Source organism: Coenobita brevimanus, chromosome 41, assembly GCF_032717465.1.
Source record: "Coenobita brevimanus isolate Jiangsu-jjx chromosome 41, ASM3271746v2, whole genome shotgun sequence".
Taxonomy (NCBI): Eukaryota; Metazoa; Arthropoda; class Malacostraca; order Decapoda; family Coenobitidae; genus Coenobita; species Coenobita brevimanus.
Window position 1 is genome coordinate 15,024,189 of NC_136994.1, and position 25,364 is coordinate 15,049,552.

A 25,364-nucleotide genomic window follows, 5' to 3' on the forward strand; every position below is an offset into this window, starting at 1 on the left:
TGTGATGAGTACGGATGGAATTTTAGTGGGTGAAGTGCTTGAATGGGTACAACAAGGAAGAAAGGTTGCTGGATCTTTGAAATTAGTGATAAGAAACAGTGAAAAAGTTAATGCTTGACAGTAGTGTGATACCAACTCTAACATGGAAATGAAGCTTGGACTTTGTTGGAGGGACAGAAGTCAAGAGTGAGAGCAGTGGAAATGAGTTATTTGAGAGGAGCATGTGGAGTCACACGCAGATACAGACTGACAAATGAGGAAGTGAAGGAGCATCATGGTGTGGATGTGGATGTGATGGGAAGCATTAGGAGAAACACACTGAGGTTGTTTGGCCATGTGGAGAGGATGGAGAGTGAGAGGCTGATGTGGAGAGTGTATGTGAGTGAGGTGGAGGAGGGGAGGGGGTGGAGTCCAAGGCTGAGATGGAGGGATGGAGTGGAGAGGTATATGAGATAAGGGGATATGAGCTGGGAGCAGGGCAGTGAAATGGTGGGGGCAGGGTGACATGGAGGCAATTTGTTTGTAGCCACCCCTTATGGGATTAAGGCTTATGGCAATAGATATTAGATTGCTTTTTCATTCTTGCTACAAACAGGTAATTTTATTTAGCATAAGTGAGAATAAACTCTTTCTGTTGATGAAGACTTGAAAGACAGAGAAGCAGGTAAAATTAACAGAACGAAAGTGAGGCTGACAGTTTCCAAATTATCAGTTCACATTACCTGGAATTATCAGTTCACATTAATTGGAGCAGATGGGAGACGTGGAAGGTGTGTGTAGCATATTTACAGAAGAAATATGTGCAGCATGTGATGTGGTGTGTGGAAGGAAGAGAAGACGGAGGGGGGTGCAAGGAACAGCGTGGTGGACTGAAGAGGTGAAACAGGCTGTGGCACAAAAGAAGAAAGCATACAATGAATGGATGAGAAATAGGGGCGTGGAAGAAGTTGAGAGGCGGAAGAGAGAGTTATATGTAGAAAGAAAGAGAGAGGTGAAAAGATTAGTAAGAGAGAGTAAGAAGAGAGTGGATGAGGAATTTGGAAGGAATTTGAGTGTAAAGTGGAGGGACTGTAAGAAAATGTTCTGGAAAGAGGTGAAAAGAGTAAGACAGGGTGGAAGTGAAGTTAGCAGGGGAGTGAAAGATAAAAATGGGAGATTACTAGTGGAGAAGGGAGAAAAAGTGAGCAGATGGAGAGAACATTTTATGGAATTGTTGAACGTAGAGGATGGAAGTAATGCGAGTATAAGTGGCAGGGGAATGGCTGGGAGAAGGAGGGAGGTGAGAAGACAGGAAGAAATCAGTAGGATAGAAGTTGTGGAAGCAATGAAGAAAGTTAAATCAGGGAAAGCCCCAGGAATTGATGGAGTGTGTGGTGAAATGCTGAAGCATGGGGGAGAGATAGTAGTAGAATGGATGTGGAAGATGTGCAGATTAGCCTGGGAGGAAGGTAGAGTCCCGGAGGATTGGAAGTCAGGTATAATTATTCCCTTGTACAAAGGAAAAGGGGAAAAAGAAGTGTGTGGTAATCATAGGGGCATTTGTCTTCTTAGTATAATAGGAAAAGTGTATGGTAGGATACTTATTGACAGAGTTAGAGAAAGAACAGAGAAATTAGTTGGAGAAGAACAGGGAGGCTTTAGGAAGGGAAGAGGTTGTCTAGATCAGATATTCATTCTTAGATCTTTAGTGGAAAAGTTTCTAGAGAAGGGAAAGAAGTTGTATGCGGCTTTCATGGATTTGGAGAAAGCATATGACAGGGTGGATAGACAAGGATTGTGGAAAGTGTTAAGAATATATGGAGTAGATGGGAAGTTGTTGAATGCTGTGAAGAGTATGTACGATGGTGCGAAGGCTGCAGTGCGTGTGGATGGTGAACTAAGTGAATTTTTCTCTTTGAAAGTTGGTTTGAAACAGGGATGTGTCATGTCTCCATGGTTGTTCAATCTGTACATGGATGGGGTAATAAAAGAGGTACAAGGTAGAGTAGTGGATGTTGGAGTGGCCCTGGTGAGAGAGGATAGTGTTTGGAAACTCCCTGTACTGTTGTTTGCAGATGATACTGTGTTGTTAAGTGAAGACGAAGGGGAGCTGCAAGGCTTGGTGGATGAGTTTGGGAGAGTGTGTAAGAAACGGAATCTGAAGGTGAATGTAGGGAAGAGTAAAGTGATGGTCTTTGAGAGAGGTGAAGTCAGTGAATGTACAGCGAGGTTGGATGGTGAGGAATTGGAAAATGTGAGTACGTTTAAGTACTTGGGTAGTGTGATGAGTAAGGATGGAGGTTTGGAGGGTGAAGTGCTTGAAAGGGTAGAGCCAGGAAGAAAGGTTGCTGGTTCTTTGAAAGCAGTGATAAGAAACAGGGAAGTGAGCATGGAAGTGAAAAAGTTACTACATGACAGTATTGTGATACCAACTCTAACGTACGGAAGTGAAGCTTGGACGTTGTTGGAAGGACACAAGTCAAGAGTGAGAGCAGTGGAAATGAGTTATTTAAGAGGAGCCTGTGGAGTCACATGGAGAGACAGGCTGACGAATGAGGATATAAAGGAGCGTTGTGGTGTTGATGTGGATGTGATAGGGAGCGTTATGAGGAACACACTGAGGTGGTTTGGCCATGTGGAGAGGATGGAGGGTGAAAGACTGACGAAGAGAGTGTATGTGAGTGAGGTGGATGGGGGAAGAGGGAGGGGGAGGCCGAGGATGAGATGGAGGGATGGGGTGGAGAGGTATATGAGAGAGGGGGGTGTGAGTTGGGAGCAGGGTAGTGAAATGGCGGGGGACAAGGCGACTTGGAGGCGATTTGTTTGTGGCCATCCCAAACGGGATTGAGGCGTCTGGCAATAGATAGATAGATAGATTAATTGGTATTGCAATATTGTTACTGTAAGATGATTTTATTCAGTTGATGTGAAAATACAACTCTCCTGGACAAAAAGACTTAAAGCATATGAAGACATACTGACTAACAGACAAACACTAAATAGTTCATTCATGAAAGAAACTGCTATTTTATTCCTGCTACTGGCTGATAGTTTTATTGAGCGTAGGGTAGAACACGGCTTACCCATTACACAGAGGTTTTTACTTATTGATTTATATTAATTACACCCACACTTTCGAAGATAGAGTGGGTGTTTTATTTTAACAGGATTGAGTCAAGCTTGTAATGACATGTGTTCTTAACTTATTTTATCACACATTTCTTGTGTGTGTGTGTGTGTGTGTGTGTGTGTGTACACGCACTTCTGACCGCGATGCAAAGGAGTGAGCTACCTCTCAATCAAGAGATCAGGGAAGGTGGTTGTAGTTGGGAATGGATGGAGGGAGGAGGAGGGGAAGCTGTGTCCAAATACCAGATCATTTTTGGTTTCCTGGCCACGGCATCAACAAGGCCTGGATACTTTCTCTGGATCGTGAATGCATATATGCCAAGGTGGAGGTACAAGGAGTGCTGTTGTGTCTGTATGAAGATGTATTATTTGAAATACAGTGTTCACTTTTCATGGTACTGTATTTAGTAAGTTTTTTCATATTACTTTCATATAATTATAGCAGAAATTTGATACCATTGTCTAATTACTGAATGAAAGAATAAAGAAAAATTCACTGTCATCTCTTATAAGAACTTTTATCCCTAGGTTTTCACAGGGGTTTTTAACCATCCCACAATTAGCCTTTCGGTGGTGGTGACCATCATTCACTCACTTGATGTAGTGCTGGCTACTTCTTCCATAGCCTTTTTCATTCTTTTTCTGTGCCTGCCTTCCTTTCTTCCTATTTCTCCTATCTTTCCTCTCACTTCTTATTGCTTTTCCTTCCTTTACCGGTGGCTTTACATTGAGTGACAAGCCAAATGGTTTCCTGTAAGCCAAGAAACCACAACGCTGGGTGGTAACCATATAACCAAACCATACGTGCTCCCTATGTGTCAGCAAGTGGGTTGGTGGAGGGTTAGTGCCCCTCCCCGTAAAACAAATAACTCAAAGTCAAATGGCCACCCCTTACGGGATTATGGCGTCTGGCAGTAGATAGATAGATTTTTCTCAGATTTTATGTTCCTCTCTCCCTCCCTTACATCTGTCCTTTCCTTCCATCTGTCCTTTCCTTCCTGCCTTTCTTTCTTCCTTCCTTCCTTCCTTCCTTCCTTCCAGCCTTCCTTCCTTCCTTCCTTCCAGCCTTCCTTCCTTCCTTCTTCCCTTCCTTCCTTCCATCCATCCATCCATCCATCCATCCATCCATCCATCCTTCCCTTCCCTTCCTTCCATCCTACCTTCGTTCCTTCCTTCTCTCCCTCCCTCCCTCCCTCCATCCATCCATCCATCCATCCATCCATCCATCCTTCCATTCTTCCTTCCTTCCTTCTGTCCGTCCATCCATCCATCCATCCATCCATTCATCCATCCATCCATCCATCCTTCCTTCCTTCCTTCCTTCCATCCTTCCATCCATCCATCCATCCACTGATTCTGTCACACACAGGTATTTTACTCTGACCATCAGTTTACACCTGTTTCATTTGTATACACCCCTAACTGTTTCCTTTAACGTCTTGGCTCCAGTGCTATATTTTTAAATTGATTTTTTACCAATTCCTGTTTATTTTATTCAGCTTAGCAGAGAACCCTAACAGTACAAGGATTAATGAAAGCTGTAGGTAACCCCTCCAGTTCAGGTAGTCTCTCTTGATCGAAGTAAAGTGATCTGGAGGTAGCAGATATAAAATAGAAATCATAATGTTGGATTGGAAGCTTTGACCTTTTTGCTGTCCTAGGTTTCTTTGAAGTAGATAAAATTGGTTGGTGTTTGATGCAGTGAACTACAGAGCTCTCAGTTCTTGTACAAAATGATTATATAGATTTTAACTTTTCCTGCCCTGATGGTTTTCTCAGAATGAATTACAAATTGGTGCACTGGCTATATACACAGTTTGCCAGTAATTTATATCCAGCCACATTTTACTAATAACAGTACTGTACTGTATTATTTGATTCATTTTTGAATGCTGGTATTTGGATTTTACTGAGCAATATAGACCTAACGTTGTCTATTTAGGTTCCATATTCTGTCCATTTTGACCCCTTATTATGTATATTTTGACCTCATCCTGCCCATTTAAGTCCTACATTCTGTCCACCTAGATCCTGCATTCTGTTCATTAAGACCCAACATTCTGTCCATTCAAGCCCCATATTCTGTCCAATAAAGCCCCACTTTCTGTTCATTTAAGCCCCACATTCTGTCCATTTAGACCCAACATTCTGTCCATTTAGACCCAACGTTCTGTTCATTTAGACCCAAAAGTCTGCCCAGTTAGACACTGCATTCTGTCCACTTAGATTGTACTTTGTCCCCACTCACACTCAGTCCATGTAGACCCTATATCGGCCAGATTAAACCAAACATTCTGTCCATTAAAACTCTACAATGTCTTTTATTAGACCTTACATTCTGTCCATGTATACCTCACATTCTGCTCATTTGGAGTGGCTATTTCTCTTGTCTATTTACACACCACAAAATGCCCAGTTAATCCCTTCAGTCAGGTGACTTACCTAATTTTAATTTCATTCATGCTGCTATCTCTAGATGATTTTATTCAGCTCTGGAGAGACTAAAATTTGGAGTGGTTTAATGTAGCCTTACTTAACTCCTTTACCTTTTATTCAGCTCTGGAAAGGCTTTTCAAACTGAAGAAGTTAGATGTAGCTGTATATAACCCCTGCATTACTTGGAGGCACTTCCATAGCTGAGTAAAATTGTCTGGTATTAGAGAGAATAAAATTAAGGTAACGTACTCCAACTGAAGGAATTTTCTATCTATCTGTAGCCCGACGCCCTAATCCCCCAAAGGGTGGCCGCAGACAAAACGCTTCCAAGTCATTCTGTCACCTACCATTTGACTACCCTCCCTCCACTCACTCCCCCCTCCCTCATATACCTGTCCGTTCCATCCCTCCACCTCATCCTCGGTCTTCCCCTCCCTCTCGCTCCCTCCACCTCACCTACATGCACCCTGTTAGTCAGTCTTTCATTCTCCATTCTCTCCACATGTCCAGACCATCTCAGTGTATTTCTCCTATCTTCTCAACCACATCCACATCCAACCCACAACGTTCTTTCACTTCTTCATTCATCAACCTGTCCCTCCATGTCACTCCACATGCTCCTCTCAGGTAACTTATTTTCACTGCTCTCAGTCTTGACTTGATCCCCTCTTGCAAGGCCCGTGCCTCGTCTCCATACATCAGGGTAGGGTTCACAATACTATCATGCAGTGACTTCTTAACGTCCATACTCACCTTCCTATTTCTCGACACTGCCTTCAGTGAACCAACAACCTTCCTTCCCTGCTGTACCCTTTCAAGCACTTCACCCCCAAAAGCTCCATCCTTACTCATCACACCACCCAAGTACTTGAATTAAACTTTCATTATTTTCCTCACAAGCATCAGAGTCTGTCCATGTTGATCCTAATCTCCTTCTATTTTCATACAGTTTAATAATCTAAAGCTGTCTGTCTTGCTTTATGCTTTATTATTGCTTTAATTAGACCATTTTATACAGTTTAGGAAAGGCTTCTTGCACTCAAGGGATTAATAATGGCAATATTTAACATGAAGTTTAAAGTCTCTCCTAAGCTGAATAAGATTGTCAGGAGATGACAAGAAGAAAATTTAGAAGCATCTCCAGTCACAGTGACTTAATGCTCTTACCCTCCATGTCAACCCCAGATCCCAACGGAGGGCCAGTGTATCAGTTGGTCTCAGTTCCGCTGAGCAATGATATCGCCTCTATCTTTGAGCTGGAGCCGACGACCCTAATCCGTGGGGACTCCATGGTACCCCAGTCCTCCTATGTGCGCCTCCGACACCTGTGCACATCCACCTGGGTCCACTCCACGTCTATACCCATCGATAAGGAGGAGGACAGGCCAGTTATGTCAAAGGTCAGCCTGGATGATGAGTTAAAGACATGATTGGGTAATTATTTAGGGTGGTGTGATGGTTGTGAGTAAGGAGTAATGAGTTAAATGAAGGACAGTGGATCGTTGGGAAGTAGAGTTGTGGGTGTGAATTGGGAATGATGAGTCTGATGGCTCACTTTGAAGACCACAGTATTTGTAGTTGGGTAGTTCAGTAATTTGATGGATGTGCAGATATTGCAGTGATGTGTATGTAAAGAACTGAAAGCCCCAAAGTATTCCTAAGAAAAGAAAATCTAAATTTAAGCCCTGTTAGCTTGGATGTAGAGTAAGAGGCTTAGTATTTATAATGAAGAGGGTGGGGTGTTCAGTGAAGGGATAAGATGGAAAGTGAAGGGGTAGGATGTACAGTGAAGGGGAGGTGTACAGTGAAAGGGGTAGGGTGTGCAGTGAAAGGAGTGGAGTATGCAGTGAGGGGGTGTAGTGTGTTGAGAGGGGTGGGATATGTAATGAAGGAGGCTGAGGTGTTTAGTATCTCACCAGTGTGGCTACAATACAATTCCTTCTCTACAGGTGGGATGTGCACCTATCAAGGAGGACAAAGAGGCATTCTCACTGGTGCCGGTACATGCCAAGGAGGTGCGAGACTTAGACTTTGCTAATGACGCAAGTGAGGTTCTTGCCAAGCATGCCAAACGTCTTGAGAAGGGCTCCATATCACAGACTGACCGCAGGTAGGGATGTAAATTTTAAGTTGTTTTGATGCTAAAAGTGAATTATATTTTAACATACACAGTAATTATCTTCTTAATATGCACTAAAAGGGTTATGGTAACTGTGAAAAACTGGTGGCTGAATGCATCATATTTCACTTTGGTTAGCCTTTGTTAGTACAATACACTGTGTTACCCTCTAGAGTATTGGTGTTACAAGTAATATTATTCACTTAAGGGAATTTTTATGACCACAGTGGGTGAACACTACCTACTAACGTCAATCATAGCACATTGCTATTTAAGGAAGCATTTGATCATTATTTGGTAATGTATGGACATCGTAGCATTTATGCTTTACAAGGTTCATATACCGTATATTGTACAGTATTGAATTATCTTGTGTGTCTAACTTAGACTTTCTTTATTCATGCCATTGACTGGTACAATATGTATCAGAGTGCTACTCATTTGCCGGTGAATTGTTAAGTGAAATGATTATTGATACAAGATAAATCCATGCATTGTATAAGAAACTAATAGTACTGGTATTACTGATATATATAATTATTAGAATTCCATGGTTAATAATTATAATTACTGTAGGAAGTGAATTCAGCACTGCACAATATTGAGGTTAATACTTAAGAATCATATACTTCCACCACTTTTGATATGGTATTGTAGTTTTCTGAACATCCAAGTACTCTGTCCAGTTTAACTTGGCCTAAAATTGCTGTCTTGTATCTTGAAACTCATAGAAGTGCTGTGGAGAGGATGTGGAGCCTTTAGTGTTGTCTTACTTTGCCAGTTCCCTATGGGAAATACTGTAGTCTTCAAAGGGACAGATATCGCTGCCCAGCATGGTTGATGAATTATAGAATGTGGTGCTAGTTATAAATGCGTGGAAGTGATGTAGAGCTGTAATGTTGTCTCATTCTGTTAGTCAGCTAATGACATTAACTACAAAAGAATGAATCTTGTTGCCAGGTTCCTGTTTTTGTTTCATTGCTGGAGAGGATAGCTTGTGGTGACACTAATATAACCAGGTTTAGCTGGAGGGACTGTAAGAAAATGTTCTGGAGAGAAGTGAAAAGAGTAAGACAGGGTGGAAGTGAAGTAAGCAGGGGAGTGAAAGATAAAAGTGGTAGATTACTAGTGGAGAAGGGAGAAAAAGTGAACAGATGGAGAGAACACTTTAAGGAATTGTTGAACGTAGAGGATGGAAGTAATGCGAGTATAAGTGGCTGGGGAATGGCTGGGAGAAGGAGGGAGGTGAGAAGACAGGAAGAAATCAGTAGGATAGAAGTTGTGGAAGCAATGAAGAAAATTAAAACGGGGAAAGCACCAGGAATTGATGGAGTGTGTGGTGAAATGCTGAAGCATGGGGGAGAGATAGTAGTAGAATGGATGTGGAAGATGTGCAGATTGGCCTGGGAGGAAGGTAGAGTCCCGGAGGATTGGAAGTCAGGTATAATTATTCCCTTGTACAAAGGAAAAGGGGAAAAAGAAGTGTGTGGTAATCATAGGGGTATTTGTCTTCTTACTATAATAGGAAAAGTGTATGGTAGGATACTTATAGACAGAGTTAGAGAAAGAACAGAGAAATTAGTTGGAGAAGAACAGGGAGGCTTTAGGATGGGAAGAGGTTGTGTAGATCAGATATTCATTCTTAGATCTTTAGTGGAAAAGTTTCTAGAGAAGGGAAAGAAGTTGTATGCGGCTTTCATGGATTTGGAGAAAGCATATGACAGGGTGGATAGACAAGGATTGTGGAAAGTGTTAAGAATATATGGAGTAGATGGGAAGTTGTTGAATGCTGTGAAGAGTATGTACGATGGTGCGAAGGCTGCAGTGCGTGTGGATGGTGAACTAAGTGAATTTTTCTCTTTGAAAGTTGGTTTGAAACAGGGATGTGTCATGTCTCCATGGTTGTTCAATCTGTACATGGATGGGGTAATAAAAGAGGTACAAGGTAGAGTAGTGGATGTTGGAGTGGCCCTGGTGAGAGAGGATAGTGTTTGGAAACTCCCTGTACTGTTGTTTGCAGATGATACTGTGTTGTTGAGTGAAGACGAAGGGGAGCTGCAAGGCTTGGTGGATGAGTTTGGGAGAGTGTGTAACAAACGGAATCTAAAGGTGAATGTAGGGAAAAGTAAAGTGATGGTCTTTGAGAGAGGTGAGGTTAGTGAATGTACAGCGAGGTTGGATGGTGAGGAATTGGAAAATGTGAGTACGTTTAAGTACTTGGGTAGTGTGATGAGTAAGGATGGAGGTTTGGAGGGTGAAGTGCTTGAAAGGGTACAGCAGGGAAGAAAGGTTGCTGGTTCTTTGAAAGCAGTGATAAGAAACATGGAAGTGAGCATGGAAGTGAAAAAGTTACTACATGACAGTATTGTGATACCAACTCTAACGTACGGAAGTGAAGCTTGGACATTGTTGGAAGGACACAAGTCAAGAGTGAGAGCAGTGGAAATGAGTTATTTAAGAGGAGCCTGTGGAGTCACGTGGAGAGACAGGCTGACGAATGAAGATATAAAGGAGCGTTGTGGTGTGGATGTAGATGTGATAGGAAGCGTTATGAGAAACACACTGAGGTGGTTTGGCCACGTGGAGAGGATGGAGGGTGAAAGACTGACGAAGAGAGTGTATGTGAGTGAGGTGGATGGGGTAAGAGGGAGGGGGAGACCGAGGATGAGATGGAGGGATGGGGTGGAGAGGTATATGAGAGAGGGGGGTGTGAGTTGGGAGCAGGGCAGTGAAATGGTGGGGGACAGGGCGACTTGGAGGCGATTTGTTTGTGGCCACCCCAAACGGGATTGAGGCGTCTGGCAATAGATAGATAGATAGATAGATAGCTGCCCACTTATACAGATATTGTTCAGCTTCCTTCCTATCCCCCAAAGGAAGATAGTGGACTGCAACCAAAGAACATCCTCCACCTGCAGTCCACCAGGCTCATGTTCAGATGAGATGGGTTCCAACTGCTACAACTACTATTACTGTTATTGTTTCAGATCACTGACGCTATTGTTGCTGGACCTGGTGTACTTCACGGCAGAGAAAGAACACGAGCAGAACAAGAGTGAGCCCCTAGCACTAGCGCTTGAGGTCTCCAACCCCAACAGGGACCGACAGAAGTTACTTAGAGAACAGAGCATCCTCAAGCAGGTACTGTAACATTTCATTTTCTCATCACATCACTGTTCTACAGTGTCCAATATACAGTCACATAATGAAAACCTGTTAACAATATTTTTGTAATGGTGCCACTTTTCTCTACTCTTTCCTGCTTAAAAGTGCCCTGTCAGTCAACACTTCAAGTCAAGAATGTCTCTCTATCTATCTATTGCCAGACACCTCAATCCCATACGGGGGGAGCGCGGTAGCACGGTGGTAGCGCGCTGGACTCGTAATCGGGGGATTGCGAGTTCGAGCCTCGCCCGGGCTGCCGTGCTGGGAGTGATAGCTCACTCCTGTAACCCTAGCGGGGCTATATTGTCCAATACAGGGCTTAGTTCGGGGGAACTCCATTTCTCCCATTTTTTTCAATCCCATATTGGGTGGCCGCAAACAAATCGCCTCCACATTGCCCTGTCCCCCGCCATGTCACTGCCCTGCTCCCAACTCACACCCCCCTCTCTCATATACCTCTCCACCCCATCCCTCCATCTCATCCTTGGCCTCCCCCTCCCTCTTCCCCACTCCACCTCACTCACATACAGTACACTCTCCTCATCTGTCTCTCACCCTCCATCCTCTCCACATGGCCAAACCACTTCAGTGTGTTCCTCCTAATGCTTCCTATCGCATCCACATCCACACCACAATGCTTCTTTATATCCCCATTTGTCAGCCTGTCTCTCCATGTGACTCCACAGGGTCCTCTTAAATAACTCATTTCCACTGCTCTCACACTTGACTTGTGTCCTTCCAACAACGTCCAAGCTTCACTTCCATACGTTAGAGTTGGTATCACAGTACTGTCATGTAGTAATTTTTTCACTTCCATGCTCACTTCCCTTTTTCTTATCACTGCTTTCAAGGAACCAGCAACCTTTCCTCCTTGTTGTACCCGTTCAAGCACTTCACCCTCCAAACTTCCATCTTTCCTATCACAACCTTCTTTCCGATCGTCAGTATGGGTTCCGTCAGGGACGCTCCACTGGCGATCTTCTCACCTACCTTTCAGACTCCTGGTCATCCTCCTTTCGGGACTTTGGCGAAAGCTTTGCCATTGCACTTGACATCTCAAAGGCTTTTGATCGAGTCTGGCATAAATCTTTAATTTCCAAACTGCCCTCCTACGGTTTCTATCCTTCTATCTGTGCCTTCATCGCTAGCTTCCTTTCTGGTCGTTCTATAGCCGCTGTTGTAGACGGCCATCGTTCTTCTCCTAGATCTATCAACAGTGGTGTTCCTCAGGGTTCTGTCCTATCACTAACTCTCTTCCTTTTATTCATCAATGATCTTCTGAGCTGTACATCTAACCCTATCCACTCATACGCTGATGACTCCACCCTTCACCTTTCCATTCGGTTCCCGCAACGCCCTCTCAACAGTTACTTCAAGAAACAAGGGATGAGGCTATGGCACACCTAATGTCTGACTTGGTTCATATCTCTGACTGGGGTAAAAATAATCTTGTTGTTTTTAATGCATCTAAGACTCAGTTCTTACATCTATCAACCCGACAAAATCTTCCACAGGTATACCCACTAATGTTTAATAATATTCAGCTTAATCCTGCATCATCCTTGAACATGCTTGGGGTTTCATTTACTCGGGACTTATTTTGGAAAGATCATATTACATCTCTTGTAAAATCTGCTTCCAAGAGATTGGGTGTGCTAAGCCGACTCCACTCTTTCTTTACCCCTGCACAATTGTTGACTCTATACAGGGGTTTTATCCGCCCCTGTGTGGAGTACAACTCTCATGTGTGGGGAGGCTCCCCACATACAGCTCTTCTCAATAGGGTGGAGTCAAAGGCTTTTCGTCTCATTAACTCTCCTCCTCTTACTGACTCCCTTCAACCTCTGTCTCTTCGCCGCACTGTTGCATCTTTATCTCTTTTCTATCGCTACTTTAATGGTCACTGCTCCTCTGAACTGTCTGCTTGCATTCCTCCACCTCTACGACGGGCGCGTAGCACCCGTCTGGCAGCAAACTCTCATCCCTTTTCTGTCCAACTCTCTAATGCAAGAGTTAACCGTTACTCCCAGTCTTTCATTTATGCAACAGGTCAGCTCTGGAACTGTCTCCCTCTGTCTGTATTTCCTGCTGCCTATGATCTCCAGTCTTTCAAACGTAGTGTGTCCAGGCATCTCAAAACGATCGGATCTTGAATTTGGCTCTCTATTGTATTTTGTTTTTCTCTTGGAGGGAACTGTTACTGCGGGCTCATGGCCTTTGGTTCCTTCTTCCTCGCATTTAAAAAAAAAAAAAAAAAAAAAAAAAAGTACTTAAATTTACTCACATTTTCCATTTCCTCACCATCCAACCTCGCTGTACATTCACTGACTTCACTTCTTTCAAAGACCATCACTTTACTCTTCCCTGCATTCACCTTTAGATTCCGTTTCTTACACACCCTCCCAAACTCATCTACCAAGCCTTGCAGCTCTCCTTCATCTTCATTCAATCGGTAGAGTGGTGGCTTGTAGTCCTAACGGACCAGGGTTCAAATCCTGCTGGGGCAGGGAACAGTTTAAGGATTTGAATTTCATAAAAATCATACTTTACTGATCTACCAGAAGACCCGCCGACATGTTGTAAAAAATACCTCCGCTAATACCAATACACCAATCCTTTATGAGACAGCCCTAGCATGTGGGTGTTAACGCCGAAGTGGTGACATGTAGAAGTGTGCGGTACGTAGGAGGGCTACTGGGCCTTGAAAGCAGGCTGAGAAGCCTATGGCCAGAGTCGTACACATTAAAAAAAAAAAAAAAAAAAAAAAATGCAAACAACAGTACAGGGAGTTTCCAAACACTACCCTCTCTCACCAGGGCCACTCCAACATCCACAGCCCTACCTTGTACCTCTTTTATAACCCCGTCCATGTACAGATTGAACAATAATGGAGACATGACACATCCCTGTTTCAACCCAACTGTCAAAGAGAAAAATTTACTCTCTTCACCATCCACACGCACTGCAGCCTTAGCACCATCATACATACTCTTCACAGCATTCAACAACTTCCCGTTTCCTCCATATATTCTTAATACTTTCCACAGTCCATGTCTATCCACCCTGTCATGTGCTTTCTCCAAATCCCTGAAAACCGCATACAACTTCTTTCCCTTCTCTAGAAACTTTTCCACTAAAGATCTAAGAACGAATACCTGTTCTACACAACCTCTCCCCTTCCTAAAGCCTCCCTCTTCTTCTCCAACTAATTCCTCTGTTCTTTCCCTAACTCTGTCAATAAGTATCCTACCATACACTTTTCCTATTATACTAAGAAGACAAATGCCCCTATGATTACCACACACTTCATTTTCCCCTTTTCCTTTGTACAAGGGAATAATTATACCTGACTTCCAATCCTCTGGGACTCTACCTTCCTCCCAGACCAGTCTGCACATTTTCCACATCCATTCTACTACTATCTCTCACCCATGCTTTAGCATTTTACCACACACTCCATCAATTCCTGGGGCTTTCCCCAATTTGACTTTCTTCATTGCATCCACAACTTCTCTCCTACTGATTTCTTCCTGTCTTCCCACCTCCCTCCTTCTCCCAGCCATTCCCCAGCCACTTACATTCTCATTCCATCCATCCTGTATGTTCAACAATTCCTTAAAGTGTTCTCTCCATCTGCCCACTTTTTCTCCCTTCTCCACTAGTAATCTACCATTTTTATCTTTCACTCCCCTGCTAAATTCACTGCCACCCTGTCTTACTTTCTTCACCTCTATCCAGAATATTTTCTTACAGTCCCTCCACTTTACATTCAAATTCCTTACAAATTCCTCATCCACTCTCTTCTTACTTTCTCTTACTAACCTTTTCACCTCTCTCTTCCTTTCTACATATAACTCTCTCTTCCGCCTCTCAACTTCTTCCACGCCCCTATTTCTCATCCATTCATTGTATGCTTTCTTTTGTGCCACAGCCTGTCTCACCTCGTCATTCCACCACGCTGTTCCTTGCACCCCCCTTCGTCTTCTCTTCACCCCACACACCACATCACATGCTGCACATATTTCTTCTGTGAATATCCTGCACACACCTTCCACGTCTCCCATCTGCTCCAGTTCATATTTACCCAATCGTTCCCCTACTTCTTTCTTATATTCTGCCATTTTCTCATTCTCTTGTAACCTTTCCACTCTCCTTGCAACTACACCTTCTTCCCGTCCTTCCCTTCTATTTCTCCATCTTGCTTGGATCTTGATACTGGCCACCACCAAGTAAGTGGTCAGAAAGTCCACTCCCCCAACCTCTATAAGCTCTTGCATCTATTACACATCTTCGCATCCTTTCATCCACACACATAATCAATCATGTGGAGAGGATGGAGGGTGAAAGACTGACGAAGAGAGTGTATGTGAGTGAGGTGGAGGGGGGAAGAGGGAGGGGGAGGCCGAGGATTAGATGGAGGGATGGGGTGGAGAGGTATATGAGAGAGGGGGGTGTGAGTTGGGAGCAGGGCAGTGAAATGGCGAGGGACAGGGCGACATGGAGGCGATTTGTTTGTGGCCACCCCAAACGGGATTGAGGTGTCTGGCAATAGATAGATAGCCTTCCTTTCATTCAGTTCACCACCCACTCTTTTCATCACTCGCCATGTATACCTGTGGATCATTTTGTGCCTGAAGAGGGTATTGGCTATCACCAGCCCCCTCCCGGCACAAGTGTCCACTAACACACTGCCATTCTTATGTATCTCAGCAGGCACACCCCACACACCAACTATTCCATCCACCGTCACATTCCCTACTTTACCATTCATATCACCGATCAAAAACACTCATTCCTTCCAAACTTTTCCCTGCACACTTCCACATTTGTCCAGAACTCTTCTCTCACTCTGCTTGCATGATCTTGCATTGGCACATACACACACACAATCGCTGACATTTGTATTCCAACTTTCAGTCTTACCCACACGATCCTTGACCCAACTGATCCATACTCTCTCATGTTCTTCTTCCATCTTTTACTCACAACAATACACACTCCTTCTTTGTGCAGGCAAAATGCTACCCTAAATTAAAGTTCCAAATGAGACACGTGTCTGTTCATAATTATGAGGCCAAAGGTATGGATGACTATTTATTTCCTACCTAGAGTATCTTTGTAGTGGGTTTTTAGCAGCTTTATGTGCAGAATATGTTAATTCATTGGCAACTTAATAGTGAAATACAGTCACCCCCTGTCATTCGTGGGTTCGCTATTCGCAGATTCAATTATTCACAGAATTTTCTGGGAAATTTTTTCAAGATATTTCCTGCTTTTCCCACAGCATCAGCTGTTGCTAGTGGTTTGTAAGTGATTTTTTTGGTTGTTTTCTGTGAGAAACACTGTTCTATACAGTTAAACTGTGCAGTTACCCTGTATTGGTATGCGCTGGTAATCACACGGCAAACTCTCGTCATCATAATCAAATGATTAGTATAGTACACTGTACCCAGAAGGGCTTGTGTATCATCCTGTACTGTCCTGTTAAGAAGAATTAATGTGCCATAAAATTCATTTACAGGTGTTGTAGTGGGTTTGTAGGTAATAGGAGTAACTAAAACATAGAAACCAGTTTCTTCTCTGATTGGTTTTGGCTATTCACAGAATTCAGCATTCTCTGGGTGTTCTGGTACATAACCCCTGCTAATAGCAGGCCTGACTCTAACTTTAGTCCAGGGTGGCTTTTTGATTGTGATCTTGCTTTCCTGACAGTTTTATTCATCTTATGTGAGGGGTTAGATACAAAGCCCTGTAATACAAGAGGTCATTCCTCAGCTGAATACAACACTCTAATTCCATCAAGAGAAAGAGGACATAACCCAGATTGAAGAGTGTTAAACAAGGACTAAATATGCTATATTTCTCATATGTCAGATATTTAAGATCCTGCAAGCACCATTCACGGAGACCCAGGGTGGTGATGGTCCACTGCTGCGCATTGATGAGCTCAGCGACCCTCGCCATGCCGTTTACAAGACCATTTTCCGGCTCTGCTACCGCCTCCTTCGTCTCGCTCAGCAGGGCTACCGCAAGAATCAGGTGCGACTTTAGGCTGTGTGTGTTGGTGGTGATAACTGATGGTTGATGATGATTGTGGGTGGTAATATGGTGGTGCTGATGATTATGATGGTGGTGGTGGTGGTAGTGGTGATGATGATGATATAATGTGAATGATGATGATTTTGGATGTTGATGATGATAGTGATGATAACAGCACTGCAATGCATACTGTGCTGTGTAACTAAAATAGCAACTTAGCTTTGTTATCAAGTTATGAAATAAATTGCAAGTAGAATTTATGGTCTCCTCCCATCTTCTGCAGGAAAACATTGCACAGCATTTTGGGTTCATGCAGAAGCAGATCGGCATTGACATTCTGGCCGAGGAAACAATCACAGCACTGCTACATAACAACCGAAAGCTTCTGGAGATACATATCACCGCCACTGAGATAGAGACATTTGTTGGCCTCGTACGGAAGAACATGCACAAGTGGGACTGGCGATTCCTCGATTATCTAAAGGTTAGGAGAGAGAGAGAGATTGGATGTGTTCTCTTTTCAGTGGGCACTCATAAGTTTCATAAGCAATGTGTCCAGCAAAGAAAAATTTGCATACATCTATACTGTATATTGTTACTCATTTTCTTTTCTGTTTCTGGATTTATTCAGCTATGTTCAGCTAAACAATGGGTAATAATAATAATGATGATTCATAATGATTTCTCAAGTAGTGTGATTCAAGGATTTTGTTAATGAAACTAAAGAATAGGCATATTTCTTAATATTTCATATACTGTTACATGAATTAATTTTATTTTCCACTATGCTTTACAATTTAAAATTTTGACTGAAGATCTAGGATGGTTGACCTTTGTGTTCGGTTTAATAGGAAGAATATACAGGATATAGCTTATGTTGTACATTTTCGCTTAGATGTGTCAGGCTACACAGAACCCATCTTCAGAGAGATTGGTTCTGTGTGTTCTGAAATATTAAAAGAAAAAGAAAATAGTGAAGCTCTGTCCTGTGTGTCCTTCTTACCCAGCTTATCCACTTGTCACAATGGATCAACCACCTTATTAACTTTGTTTGCAGGTGTTGTGCATCTCCAACAACCAGGCCATTCCACGCACTCAAGAACTCATCTGTAAGAGTGTATTTAGTGAGAAGAATAAGGATATTCTAATTGAGACCAGGTCAGGCTAACACTGAAGTGAAATGTTGATTGTATCTCTGTATGTTTTGTAAACAGTTTACTTACTCATAATGTCTGAGGCTTGAATGTTATGTAAATGATTTTGTGGCACATTTTTGTCGATACTTTGGTAGTACTGTAGTTCCCTTATTTTTTTTGCATTATCTTTCTTGTGTTTTAATGTGACCCACCCTATTATTTGGTGGGAAGTAGAGTTTGAATGATGCAGAAGATATGTAAGAATCAGTTGTCTAAGATTGTTCGCCTTATATGTCTAACTGAGTAGTGGCCCTCGGCACTCTTGTCTGAACTGAAGACCCTAAGCACTACACTTCTGATGAGGCAACAAGAGATTGAGTGATAGATGGATGGCCTTTTTTTTTTTTTTTTGGAAAGAAGCCTAGTGGTCTAGTGACTAAGAGTGTTCCAGCCAGATGAGGCCCTTAGGGGCATATATCTGAGGGATGGTTGGAGTTTTTTACTCACATAATGCCACTAATGGGTAAGCAAGGCTGGTTAGCTTCACTTCTGGGGCAAAAAAGGATTGGATGATAGATAGACAGATAGTTCAGATCATTGTTAATGTAAGTTATGTGTTACAACTGACTTGTGTGTTTGTGATGCAGGCTGGTGGAGGTAGACATGGAGGTGGAAGTTGATGTGGATGGGTCATGCCCCATGGTGGCTATCGAAAGGGACGAGGAGGTGGTGCTCACATGGAACAATGGACAGGTATACACTTTTTACTCTTACTTGATCTAAAGTTGCCATCACTGTTTAGTCACAAAGAATTGTTATGGAGGGCATATAGACTCATTCCCTTATTCAGTCACTGAGCTACCAAAAATTAGCTGCAAAAGCATGAAAATCATGGCCAAGTTAAGGTAAAGGAGTCATAACACACACGCAATTCTTCTCTATATGACTCTGTAATGCAGTTGTCATACCACAAGAGACATACTCCACCTCTTGCACCACACTGTCACAACACAGATAATCCGTCAGTGTAGATCTGGGAGATCTCATTTGAAGTGGCCAGTTTCCTGCTTTCCACTGGGTTCATGTTTCGATGAACCTGAAGTCACTGTAACAGTAGCAGCAGTTTGACAGTTAACCTTGTGAATCAAGTGATGTATTTTATTTTTGTTGTATGCAGAGTATTTTCAGGGGCCTAAGAGAAACTTTGGAAACTAAGTAATAGATGGCTATGGTCCATTTTACGAAGCATTCTACTGATTTTGATTACCATCTGTTTTGATAGAAAGAACAATTTCTTGCAAGCTTTCCAACATTTGTTTCTTCCTTTTTTGCATTGTAAGAAATACTCAGTCTCTTCCTCTATCAGGTGGAGCCAGGATTGTGGGAACTTGAATGGTGAATAAATGCAAATGTGGCCCTTGCAGCTGAGCAAGTTTGGGTTATTATATCATTCTGTCAAATTCTTTCTGGTTCTCTGGACCCATCCTCATTCATGATGATGATGATGATGATGATGATGATTTCCCTTGCAGTCATCAAAGTCCATCGTGGAGCTGGCCGCCCATGCAGAGAGCGTGTCCGACCCTGATGGGGGTGGGAATCAGGACCGGCTGATCCTAGAGTACTACCGGCACATGCTGGACCTCTTCTCCAATATGTGCCTTGACCGGCAGTACCTTGCCATCAGGCCACTATCACCACTGCTCAAGATTAACCTCATGCTCAAGTTAGTCTCTCTCTCTCTTTTCATATAAAGAAAATGATAATATAAGCACATAGAACAATCTCTCTCATGTAAAGAATATAGAAATAGAAGTACAGTAGTTGTAAAAATCTCTCTCTCTCTTTCTAATGCAAAGACGAGGAAAGTTGAAGTACACTGTAGTTGTAACAGCAGCAGTAGTTTTTTTTTCTTTCTTTGTTTCTTTCTTTTTAACCTAGTCTCACCCAGCTTTTTCATATAAAGAAAAAGTACAAGTACAGTAGTTTTTTGTTATCATTGTTTATTTTTATTATTATTTTTTAAAACATGACCTTATTTTACTCCCAGGTGCATGGAGGAAGAATCTCTTTCTTACGATTTGCGTGCCGCCTTCTGCCGCCTGATGCTACACATGCATGTGGACTGTGAGCCCCAGGAAATGGTTACTCCGGTCAAGTATGCGCGTCTCTGGTCCGAGATACAGTCACGCATGACCATCTCAGAGTGAGTCATTCATGCTTTTGTTCATGTGTAGTGTAGGGGGTTTTCTAGTGTAGTGTGTGTGTGTTTGTATGCATCTTTGAGAAATGTATGTACTGTATATGTATGTGGATTTTTGTATGAGTGAATTGTGTGCCACTCTCATTTTAAATGTCAGGACCATCTTGCCTAGCCCTGGGCTCCTGTGCTCCTCATGGGGCAATATAGGATTGGATGATGGATGGATAGTGAATTGTGTGTGTGTGTGTGTGTGTGTGTTATTTACCTAGTTGCGATACATTGTACAGGAAATGAGCTATGCTCGTGGGGTCCCGTGTCCGTGTCCCAACCAGTCAAACTATGCTTTTTTTTTTTTTTTTTTTTTTTTTTTTTTTTTTTTTTTTTTTATTTTTATATATATATATATATATAAATATAATGCCAGGTATCCCCGAAGAGCTAAGGCGTTGCTCCTGGGTAGAGGACTTTTGGACTGGAGCATGTAGCATTTTATGACCGGATGCCCTTCTTTGCGTCTACCAATGACCCTTGGGTGGATTCAATCCTCCAACCCTTCGGTCAGAGCGAAGCGCTCTAATCCACTGAGCCACGACTTTAAACTCATTTAATTTTTTGGACTGGACGATCTCTTTGTCCAGGCTATTCCACAGGTCGGTACGTTTGTATGGAAAACTGTATTTCCTGATATCCTTCAGGCAACTTGTCTTTTTCAGTTTCTTTCCATGTCCTCTCGTTGCTTCCCCATCCCATACGAACAGATCTTCTCTGTCAGTTTTGTCTTCTCCCATCATGGCCATGAACATTGCAGTCATGTTGGCCCTCTCTCATCTTTCTTCCAAAGAAGGCAGACCCAGCATTTCTAGTCTTTCTTTGTACAATAGATCTGTCAGGCTAGGGACCGTGTTGGTTGCTGCTCTTTGTATTCTGTCGATCTTCTTTACAGTATACAGTAATCCCTCCAAGATCCAATGTAATAGAGTCTAAGGCATGTCTAGGACTTGGTTTTGCCTGGGACTTGGGAAAAATGCCTCTGGACAGGTACTTATAGACCCCATCCCAATCTAACTTTGAAAGCCACCTAAATATCTCCCTACTGGACATGCATAGCACCTATTTAAGACCCTATACACACAAATAAGGGACAGAAACTATGAAATAAATGAAAAGGAACCAGAGAATGAGAAGTTAGAAGTGAATATGGAAAATATTTAGCAATGTATAGGGTACTAATGACACGTCCGTATCCGTCACGAAAATTAACCTGCCTCCTCTAAGGCTGTGAGAGTGGTGAAAGTGCACTTGGAGCACGTACAGTAATCCATTGTTGTGCTGCACTTCCTTTGCACTGTGAATTATAATTGTTTAACACTGCACATTCTGTTCTTACTTGCGCCACCCTGGCATGTTGCACTCTGCACTTAATCCTTTGCACTCTGAATTCTAATTTCTGTACATTCCCATGTGGTCTAGTGGTGAGGTATTGCAGTTTATTTACTGTTTATTTACAAAAATGAGCAAGTGGGGAACCATGGCGAAGAGTGTGCAGTCATGATGGTAGGTAGGCGGGAACTGGGGAGGATGAAGGGTCGCTCTAGTGGACGTTGTTGAAACTACGCGCCAAAACAGCTGCTCTTCACCGCGTGGCAGATTCAAAATAGGGTTGAAAATGTGTGTGTCTGTGTCTGTGTCTGTGAATGTCTGTGTGTCTGAGGACCCCGAGCCCAAAATGTCCGGGACTTGGGGTGTCTGAGACTTGGGCGTCCGGGTCTCACAGGGATTACTGTATCTTTCTTTTTGTGTGAGGACCACACTGCTGCCGCATTTTCCAACCTGAGGCAGATCATAACCACTGTTAATTTTTTCATCATCTCCCCATCCATGTATTGAAATGCCACTCTTATGTTTGTCAAGAGCTTATATCTCTCTCTGACAGTCTTGTTAATGTGTTTTTTGGGTGACAAGTTATCCTGGACCAACACTCCCAGGTCCTTCTCTCCTCTCGCTATTGTGATTTTTTCCTTTCCCATTGAGTATGTCAGTGATGGCCTCTTTGTACTTTTACCCATTTCCAGTTTTTTGCCTTCCCCCCCCAATAGAATTTCATTGCCCATACTTGGCTCCACTCATAAATCCTGTCCAGATCATCCTGCAGCATTTTACAATCCTCTTCAACTTCTATTCTCCTCATGATCTTTGCATTGTCTGCAAATGGTGTGCACAACTGTTCATTCCATCCACCATATCATTTACGTAAATCAGGAACATTACGGGCACCAGCATCGAGCCCTGCGGGACTCCACATGTTACTTCCCTCCCCCTGACATCTTGTCCTTTATTACCATCATTGTCGGTCTCTCATGAAGTCTCTCATCCACTCCAAGAGGTTCCTTTCAGTCCTTGTATGTGCTTCAGTTTCCATTTTAGTTGCCTATGAGGTACCTTGTCGGAGGTTTTCTCCAGATCTAAGTATGTACACAAAGAGTTCGTCCAGTCCAAAAACTTAAACGAGTTCAAAGCAATATTTGACTTGCTGAGACAAGCAGACGGGACCCCATGAGCATAGCTCATTTCATGTATATCACAATTAAATAAATACAACCCACCCAGCTATCTCTCTCCTGTAGCACATCAATTGCCCTTGCATGTGTGTGTGTGTGTGTGTGTGTGTGTGTGTGTACACCTTTGTACATAAGAAAGTGAGGCTGATGATCATTCTCATTTTTCATAATGTTATTATTAATTTGTGAATTAATTACGTATGTGGCCCATTTCACTGAGTGCATTGTCCGTAGCTAGTAACAGGTGCAAATACCATTTTATCTTCCCCTTCCTAAATGGATCCAAATCACTTCATGTGACTGGAAACAGAGATGAGATAGTGATGTTGGTAATGAAGGTGACAGTGTTGTGATGAATGAGTGATGATTTGGGGACGTATGGAATGCTTAACATCAGGTTTAGTTGCCAGAAACAGTGTACAATGTCTAGAGAATGCTAAGCCTATAGAAGAGACTCTCTGGTAAACAGAGATCAGATATCTTCAGATAAGTTGCCAGTATAATGGTTCAGTCACCTGCTGAGGCAGTGTATTTACTCACCTGTAGTGATTTTCATGGCAGAGTGATCATAGGCATTTTTATGACAACTATATTTTTAAAACATACCAAAGTGTACAGCAGCTCAGTAGATGATATAAGCACCTCATAAATTTACAGCTGTAGCACATACATTTTAAAAATCCATATTTATACATAATTTGATCAGCCTTGTTCACTGTGTGGCCATCCTCAAAGCTACATATTCCAATGTCCCATCCTCTCAGAGGCAGTTTCTGTAATCGTGAGGTCCTCTATCGCACTCTCACCCCATATTATGCTTTGTCTAACCACAACAGATGTCCCATAACATGTTCAGATTTGGCCAGGGCTTCACCCTGTTATTCTCATACAGTACATTCTCACCCCAGTGCTGAACCATCTTAGCCAGTCCTAATGGAACACCTCATGAATACATCTTTATAGTTTTGTACTTGATAATCTGCCTCTTTTAGTAAGGAATCACATTTTACCTTAATATTCTAATTTCAGTAATGTATACTCTTATTGGTGCAGGTTGTCTTTCCATTTTACTACCATAGAGTATTATGTATCAACAAGCAGAACATAAGCGTACAGCTGACCCATTATATGGAAAGAAATATCTCCCTATCAGTAAGGCACCTTAATAGAAATAATCAAATCTCTGTTTACATTTAGATTCTTAGCAGTGAAGTAGCTATAGTGTGGATCAGAGCATTTGCATGGAAGAGGATTTGTTTGTATGGAGATGAAGAGCATTGCAGTTCTGGAAGATAGTATAGTATTATCAGCTTTGCAGTGCTTGGGTGTTAAATATTATGTTAGAATATGTAGGAGTGTCCCAGTAATGATGTCAGATGGAATGATGAGGCTGATGACGTTGGCTGTAATGGGTAAGATCTAGAGCCATATTACTGCATTGTGGGTTTAGGAGCCTCCCTTGCACCTCTGCCCTAGTGTTTTATTTCTTTTATGACTCTTACTTTTCTCTTGTATGTTATATATGGAGAGGGACACCTTTATGTGGTGGCACTGACATGACCAGGTAGCTTCACTACCTGTTTATACAAACGTCCTTCAGTTCCCTCCTTATCTCCCCAAAGGAAGAGAATGGACTGCAGGAGAAAGATAACTTCAGCCTGCAGTCCATTGGGTTTATGTTCAGATGAGTGTGTGATTGCAGCTGTTACTAGAAAATCAGCTTGATATGCATAAGTAAAATACAAGAGAATTATGATATAACACACAGGAATATTTTGTTAAGGAATGGGTGTTGGGAGCCTACTAATTGCACAAGTATATGGCCCTTAGTACTGTACTTAGATAATTGTTGCACAGATGCATAGTATTGATCAGTTGCTCTATGTAATTGCATCCAGCAGTGTTTGTAAGTTTGAATATTAGAGTCAGATAACACTCATATGTTAGAGAACTGTACTTGCAATAGTAAAGTATCATATAGTGCAGTATGAAGAATGCCTTTTATGACTATGGCTGTACTATTATAATCAAAAGTTTGTTAACATTTCCTTGCCATCTGTGGTAATTAAAGGTGTTATATGTTTTTTATGTGGTAGCAGTATGAAGCATACTTCATAAGAGTATGAGAAGGAAAGATACTCTCTAACATTTGGAAGGAATGAGAATATGGAAGACAAGATACATTGCTGGCCAGGGAATGTTGGCAAACTTTGGCTGGTGATAATACCTGGCTGTGTAGACCTGGGTAGAAACAACATACGCTCACCAACTAGCTAGGGAACCATGTTGCAGCAGAGGTGTGTGGTGAGTGTGTCACCTACCCAACAATAACACAACTTATCAATAATTTTGCCTCCCAGGACAAAACCGCTGCGTTGGTAATGACACAGACACGTTTGTTTACTTAACTACTGTACTACTAGTCTGGAGTTTATTGCATGGCACTGGCTGTATTGTGCATGGCCATAACGCAGTGTGTGACCAGGAGTGTGCTGACACCTTACATTTCTGGTATAAATGATTAGTGTTCTGTGACAAGAAAGTTTGCTGCTAAACTACCCAGCTTCAGAGATTTCTGAGGCATGAGCTGGCAGAATCAT

General features: G+C 42.5%; 1 protein-coding gene across 1 annotated transcript in view; it reads left to right on the forward strand.

Annotated features, from left to right (window-relative positions):
- Window positions 1–25,364, forward strand: part of Itpr (Inositol 1,4,5,-trisphosphate receptor) — a 365,063-nt gene that overhangs the window by 150,590 nt on the left and 189,109 nt on the right. The window contains exons 10-18 of the mRNA XM_080270492.1: window positions 6,730–6,944; window positions 7,494–7,654; window positions 10,651–10,804; window positions 16,703–16,867; window positions 17,151–17,351; window positions 17,925–18,025; window positions 18,651–18,756; window positions 19,536–19,729; window positions 20,054–20,209. Coding sequence (XP_080126618.1) covers window positions 6,730–6,944; window positions 7,494–7,654; window positions 10,651–10,804; window positions 16,703–16,867; window positions 17,151–17,351; window positions 17,925–18,025; window positions 18,651–18,756; window positions 19,536–19,729; window positions 20,054–20,209 — 1,453 coding nt within the window. The remainder of the gene's footprint in view (window positions 1–6,729; window positions 6,945–7,493; window positions 7,655–10,650; window positions 10,805–16,702; window positions 16,868–17,150; window positions 17,352–17,924; window positions 18,026–18,650; window positions 18,757–19,535; window positions 19,730–20,053; window positions 20,210–25,364) is intronic.